This window comes from Camellia sinensis, chromosome 8 (genome assembly GCF_055761805.1).
Source record: "Camellia sinensis isolate YWXY chromosome 8, ASM5576180v1, whole genome shotgun sequence".
Lineage (NCBI taxonomy): Eukaryota > Viridiplantae > Streptophyta > Magnoliopsida > Ericales > Theaceae > Camellia > Camellia sinensis.
Window position 1 is genome coordinate 133,991,075 of NC_138968.1, and position 6,776 is coordinate 133,997,850.

General features: G+C 33.8%; 1 protein-coding gene across 1 annotated transcript; it reads left to right on the plus strand.

Moving 5' to 3' along the window:
- The first annotated feature begins 1,304 nt into the window (after positions 1-1,304).
- Positions 1,305-6,527, plus strand: LOC114277314 (uncharacterized). Its single transcript, XM_082883531.1, has 2 exons — positions 1,305-2,068; positions 5,767-6,527. Exons 1-2 carry the CDS (start codon positions 1,902-1,904, stop codon positions 5,915-5,917), a joined length of 318 nt encoding a protein of 105 aa, XP_082739657.1. The 5' UTR covers positions 1,305-1,901; the 3' UTR covers positions 5,918-6,527.
- The last annotated feature ends 249 nt before the right edge of the window (positions 6,528-6,776 follow it).

Sequence of the window (6,776 nt, forward strand, 5' to 3'; positions counted from 1 at the left end):
CTTCTATGTTCCCTTGTTACACCCATTTCTTGTGACCATTCTAAATATCACACCCTTTTGGAGCTTAAGAATACTAGTTACTTTTTCTTCAACTCCCACAAATCCTTATCCTCAAACTTTTATTTGGAAGAAAAATTAGCATTAGAAGTTTGCAAGACAAGTTGCTTGAAAATTTGTTCATGCAAAGTAGCTTTTTTTGCACATACTTTGGGCTATGATTCAAAGCAAGGTTGCTTATTACTGTCTGAAGTCTTTTATCTTATAAGTAATGAGGGAACAACGCATTAGACCGTTGTTGTATTTCTAAAAGTGCAGAAATCTCCAACTACATAGAATCTTATTCCTTCAGCAATAAATTCTTCTCAAAATAAATCAGGAAAAGTCAAGATCATAATGGGTCCCAGTCTCGGAGCTTTTTTTGTTCTATTTTTTGTGGTTGGCTCTTGCATTTTCTTTTTCAAAAAGAAACAAGAGTCCGAGGATTTTGATGAGTTATTTGTTGATCAAGTACCAGGGATGCCTACCAGATTTTCTTATGAAGAGTTGAGAGCCATGACAAGCAATTTCAACGATAAGCTCGAGAAAGGAGGATTTGGGTCAATGTTTTAAGGGACATTAAGCGATGGCACCAAAGTAGCGGTGAAGTGTCTCAATGGTTTTGGTCAAGTTAAGAAGTCATTTTTAGCTGAAGTTGAAACAATAAGCAACATTCACCAGGTCAATTTGATGAGATTAATTGGATTTTGTGCTGAAAAATCATATAGGCTTCTAGTTTATGAGTACATGTCCAATGGATCCTTGGATACATGGATCTTCCAAAGGCACTAGGGCCCCGTTTGTTTTCAAAGGTAGAATGGAGAGGATTGATAGTGAGGGAATTGATAGTGAGGGGATTAAGTAAAATTATGTTTGTTTTGATGATAGTTGTTAGTGTAGGGATTGTTAAATTATTTTTATATAAAATAAATATAAAATAATAAAAAAAATACAAAAATATTAAACATTAATATTTTAAAAAAAATGCACATGTAAAAAAATTTAAAAAAATAAAAATAAAAATAAAATAAAAAAATTTCAGAAAAAAATAAAACAAATAAAATAATGATTTTTACTTAACAAAAAATAATAAAAAATTAAATATTAATGTTCAAAAAAAAATGCCCAACATGTAAAAAATAAAATAAAATAAAAAATTTCTAGTCCGCCGGACTATTTTTCTAATACCAAGTCCTGGAGGCCCATCCAAATCCCCTTGGGGAGGCCCATCTTAATCCGAAATTGATTATCAATCCCCTCTCCATCTGTCAAAAAAAATACAATATAAGTGGGTCTCACTTCACTTCTAATCCCAATCCCCCCTCTAACTCTCCAAACAAACGAGGCCTAGGAGTAAACTCTTGAGTGGCAATCCAAAAAGAAGATCATTATGGATATAGCCAAGGGACTAACCTATCTTCATGAGGAATGTAGGCAAAAGATATTTCACTTGGATATCAAACCCCAAAACATCCTCTTAGATAAAGACTTCAATGCAAAAATTTCTCATTTTGGGTTGTCAAAACTAATTGATAAGGACCAAAGCCAAGTTGTAACAATGATGAGGGGAACACCAGGCTACTTGGCTCCCGAATGGTTGAGCTCAATTATCATCGCGAAAGTAGATGTTTATAGCTTTGGTGTCGTGGTCTTGGAAATGTTGTGTAGGCACAAAAATTTGGATAGGTCTTAGCTTGAGGAAGATATGCGTCTGCTAGATCTGTTTAAGAGGAAAGTAGAAGAGGAACAACTTCTGGATATCGTTGATAAATACAATGATGACAAGAAAACACATAGGGTAGAAGTTGTGGAGATGACGAGGGTTGCTGTGGTGTCTATAAAGTGATTTTTCCAGGAGGCCTTCCATGTCGGTGGTGGTTAAGGTTTTGAAGGGTTCTGTAGATGTTCAAAGCAATTTGGATTATAACTTCACAACTCCTGTGGCACCAAGACCAATTACAGTTGCTGGTCACCAAGGGGATGCCATTGGTGCTGCTACTCCATTATTTGCATCAGCTTTATCAGGACCAAGGTAAATAAAGTAGACTCCAACAAGCAAATTACAACTGGTTGTTTAAAGTTTTTGTATTCCATTTCTTATGTAGTGAACTATAATCAAAGATTTTTATTTGTGCAAATCACAATCCATGATACCAGGATTAATGGTGTTTTAGGTAGAGTTGATAAAATTTCAACTCTCTCAATATTATTTGCCCCTTTTATTTCTTCAAGTTCTTCCATCATCATTTCCATAGTACATACAAAATCACATGAATATAGTGAGCAAGATTAGATTTCCCATGGTTTTAATTCAAACATTTTCAAGTTCTGTAGTGAAGGCGAAGTACATAGATATTTTGTGAGAGTATGAGAGTTTCTCATGATTCAAGTAAAGCAAGAGAACATCAAATTAGTGGGTTACAATTCAAACTTTATTCTCCAAAAGATGTGTCAATGAATAGTAAATTAAGTTTGAAGAAGGAACAAAGCCGGCTTATATTTTGGACAAATTTGGTTAAAGGGTTATATTCTTGAATTGCTGGGAAAGAAAACATTTTGTACATCAGTTAGTCTGCAGAATGTGCAATTTTTTTTTTCTCACTTCAAGCTTGACTGGGAAAACAAAAAGAGTGTGACATGATGAACAAAAAATTCTACTGCCATGTTTTTCCCCCTCTGCTTTCTCGAAACCTACTAATCTGTAACAAGAAATGGATAAACTAAAATCTGATTTGCAATATTTTTTCTTGTATCATTTTTTTACATCAATTTTGTGCATTAGATCAATGCCCAAACTGTTGTGCGTTCAATGTCTAAACTGTGCACTACATGGAACAAACCTATTTGAATAAAAGCGGAAAATATAATTGGGGCCCTTTGTAATATTTTTTTTTATAATTTTTATTTAAAATTCTTAACAATTTCCCTAACCTTTACAATCAAAATAATTTTTATAAAAAGGCCTTTTATTTATTTATTTATTGACTTGACCAGATAATGGAAGAGGTGTAATGTAAATGTCCTCTAGTAAGAGAGGTTGTTTTCTCTCTTTATGATTTGACTGATAGTCTAAGATAACTCATGAAGTGTTATTCTTGTTTGATAATTTAAGATTTAATCATTTTTATTTATTTATCGAGAGATTTTTTGGTACTTTTTTTTTTTTTTTTGAGAATTATTTTGAGTGTAAGTTCTTTTATGTATATATATATATATATATATTGTGTAGTGAATATATAGTAAGTAGGGCCCTCCTAAATAGAGCGCCAACCCCTTAAGCCACCACTAGTTTGCAACAGATATGGTACAATGGCCCTGTTTGGTAGGGCTTATTTCCAGCTTATTTCAGCTTTTAGCTTAATTTAAGCTATTTTGATGTGTTTGGTTCAGCTTAACAATACAGCTTATAGCTTTTTGTAAGTCAAAAATCAACTTATTCTTTGAGTGGGGGAGGAGAAGCTTAATTTATAAGTCAAAAATCAGCTTATGTTCACAGCTATAAGATATAAGCTGTTAGACTATAAGTTATAATCACTTTCCCACAGCTCTACCAAACGGGGTCAATAGCATGGCAAGTTTGGACCGCAGTTACTCAAAAGTGGCTAATAGCAATACAAGTAAGCTATTTTAAACAAATAAATAAATGATAAGCATCATAATCTTGAATGTTCTGAGATTATTCCTTTGTTCTGCAAAGCTTCAAAACATCACAAGCTCATAGAGCTAAAGAATGTTACCTACCTCATTGTTGAGGCTGACATGTCAAATGCTATGAATACATAGACATGAAGAGTAGTTGCAAGCAAGCCTGTTTAAGTAGCTGCTACTACAGAGCTTCTCTGTTTTGTTCAAGTGATGTTTCCAATAAAAATTCAAGTGGAAAATGCTCTATCTATACTAATAGAGATCATTTAAATGAAGGTCAATATAAAGTGCACGTTAAGTCAATAATCAATTTGTAATCAAACTGGTATCCAGACTTGGAGCGTTTTTTTGGTCTCTTTATTATAATTTTCATCTGTGTTCTCCTTTTCAACGTATAAAAGAGGAACTGATGAAACCGAGATCAAGAAGTGTCGGGAATGCCCCTGAGATTCTCTTGTAGAATTGAGCTCAAAGTCACTGACTGATATAATTTCAAAAGGAAACTTACGAACTCTCTTCTAAGCAACGGCAAAATCAAAGTTGCAGTGAAGCATCTTGATGGCTTAGGCCATGTCAAGAAGTCTTTTTCCTATAATCCAAGGAAAAGATTCATAATGCAATTTATTTCCTTGGATTATAAATCCAAAGATTCATATTGCTATTTCCTTGGATTATAGATCCAAATTATTTGATGGTTTGAGGTAAAATTGTCCCGAAATTTAATGCAATTTCTTGGATGATTTAATTTATTCTAGGAAAATATTCATAATTTTGATATGGAAAATGACTTTCTTGTGAATGTGTGAATGGAAGAGAGGCTATGAGGGAAGCAATATTAGTAGTTATTGCATTTAGTGAAATCGATTAAAATTGGTACAAAAAATGTGCACACGAAATATTACAATCAACTCATCACTAATGTTATATATAGAAAAGTGTATAGTATAATTAATGTAAACGGAGAGTTATTGGTAACAACATTTAGAGCTAATCAAAGTGATATGAGTGTAACTTAAGAACAAGTACGAATATGATGGACTGCCCCACATGCACAATTTTTTTCTAATGCTTTTATATATATATATGTTTCATTCTATAGAGTCAAGTTAGGTTGAATTTGTTAGCAGGTTTATTAAAGGGACCGGGTCTGAAATTAGACATTGAAGCCTAGTTTGGCTCAAAATTATTATACATTAGTTTGTATAGTACATATATAATTTATGTAGTTTTATTTATATTACAAATTTATTAATGTTTAATTTTGTAATATTTTTTTTTAAATCTAATTTAAGTTTTTACCGTCTTATAGATTTTTAGTGTTCATGTATGTTGGCCTGGGGTTGGATATGGAACTCTTGTTTTTTTATAGCCTTGCCCCAACCCAGCCGGCCGTAGTAATGCTTACCACTACAACTCAAAATAAAATTGAACGACACATTAAATTTTTTTTTTTTTTCTTGTATATTTTTTTGTAATTTCATTTTGTTATGGAGGTATTATGGGTTCATTGCATTTGCATGCCTGTTGTTGAGGATAGCCCACTAGGTACAACATGTGACATATGTATATGTATAGGGGTAAATTACACTGACCTCCCCTGAGGTTTCTGACAAATACAGGAACCTTCTTTGTAATTTTAATAATTACAGTAACTATTTCTACTTTACCTGACATTTTTCAGATTCCCCCTTCTGTCAAATTGAAACAAACGGAGTTACTTTTCTATAGTACAATGACCTTATTACCTTTCTTTTTAAAATATTTAAAAAATATATTTTTGGATTAGAAGACATGTTTGGAATAAACAAATAGTGTTTGGAACAGTATTTTTGGATTTATTTTTTAAAAATATTAAAAAAATTTAAGAAAATTTTATTTTTTTATTTTAAATATATTTTATTTAAATATTTTTAAGTTTTTTTTAGGAAAAATTACTCATAAATCCCATTTTGATAAATGTTGCTCTAGTTAGTCCTAAGTGTTTTTTCTTAAACCATTTAGTCCTTTCTATTTTTGGTATGTTATATGTTTTTGATATATTGCATATGGAGTTACATTTTTACCCTTATTGATTTTATTTTGCAGGTCTCCCAATCTCTCTAGCAATGGCAGCTCTTCCGGTAGAGTCCGTCCAGTGCTTCAGCCGAAAGAAGACAGTTGTGGTTGTCACGTACTGCAAGCACGGCCGTGGCCTGATCAAGATCAACGGTTGTCCCGTCGATCTGGTGGAGCCTGAGATTCTCCGCTATAAAGCTTACGAACCCAACCTCCTCCTCTACCGCCAACGCTTCGCCGACGTCGACATGCGCATCCGTGTCAAGGGCGGTGGCCACACCTCCCAGATCTACGCCATCCGAGGCGCTCGCCGTTGTCGGTGAACCAGACGGTAGGGTTGCGGTCCTTGGCGCAGGAGAAGAGAAGGTCTCCGTCCCTGTTGTAGTTGATGTTCACGATGATGATGATGTTTGATGATGTTGATGAGGGCGGTGGCCACACCTCCCAGATCTACGCCATCCGAGGCGCTCGCCGTTGTCAGCAAGCCAGACGGTAGGGTTGTGGTCCTTGGCACAGGAGAAGAGAAGGTCTCCGTCCCTGTTGTAGTTGATTTCACGATGATGATGATCTTTGATGATGTAGATGATGTAGTTGATATTTGATGATGTTCACAACGTTCATGATGTTGACAATGTTGATGATTTTCACGATGTTTTGATGATGTTCATGATGGTTTGATGATGTTTTAATGATGTTGCTGATATTTTGATGATGTTGATAATGTAGTTGATGTTGTGATGTAGTTGATGTTTTGATGATGTTGCTGATGTAGTTGATGTTTTGATGATGTTCACGATGTTGATGATATAGTTGATGATGTTTTGATGATGTTTTTAATGATGTTGGTGATGTAGTTGATGGTGATGATGTTGATGATGTTGCTAATGTAGTTGATGTTACTGATGTTCGGAAAGGAGGGAAATCATAAAAAAGCCTATAGTAAGTTTTTTGGGTATTTTTGTCATATTAACATCAGTAAAAACTTGCAATTGCCCTCCATCAAAAAAAATTATGTGTTAAATAAATGAGTATATACGTAA

Excerpts from the sequence above, each read along its gene's own strand:
- LOC114277314 (XM_082883531.1), top strand. The coding sequence starts at position 1,902 with ATGTCGGTGGTGGTTAAGGTTTTGAAGGGTTCTGTAGATGTTCAAAGC. Across the intron at positions 2,069-5,766 it reads TCAGCTTTATCAGGACCAAG|GTCTCCCAATCTCTCTAGCA; the intron begins GTAAATAAAGTA and ends TTTATTTTGCAG.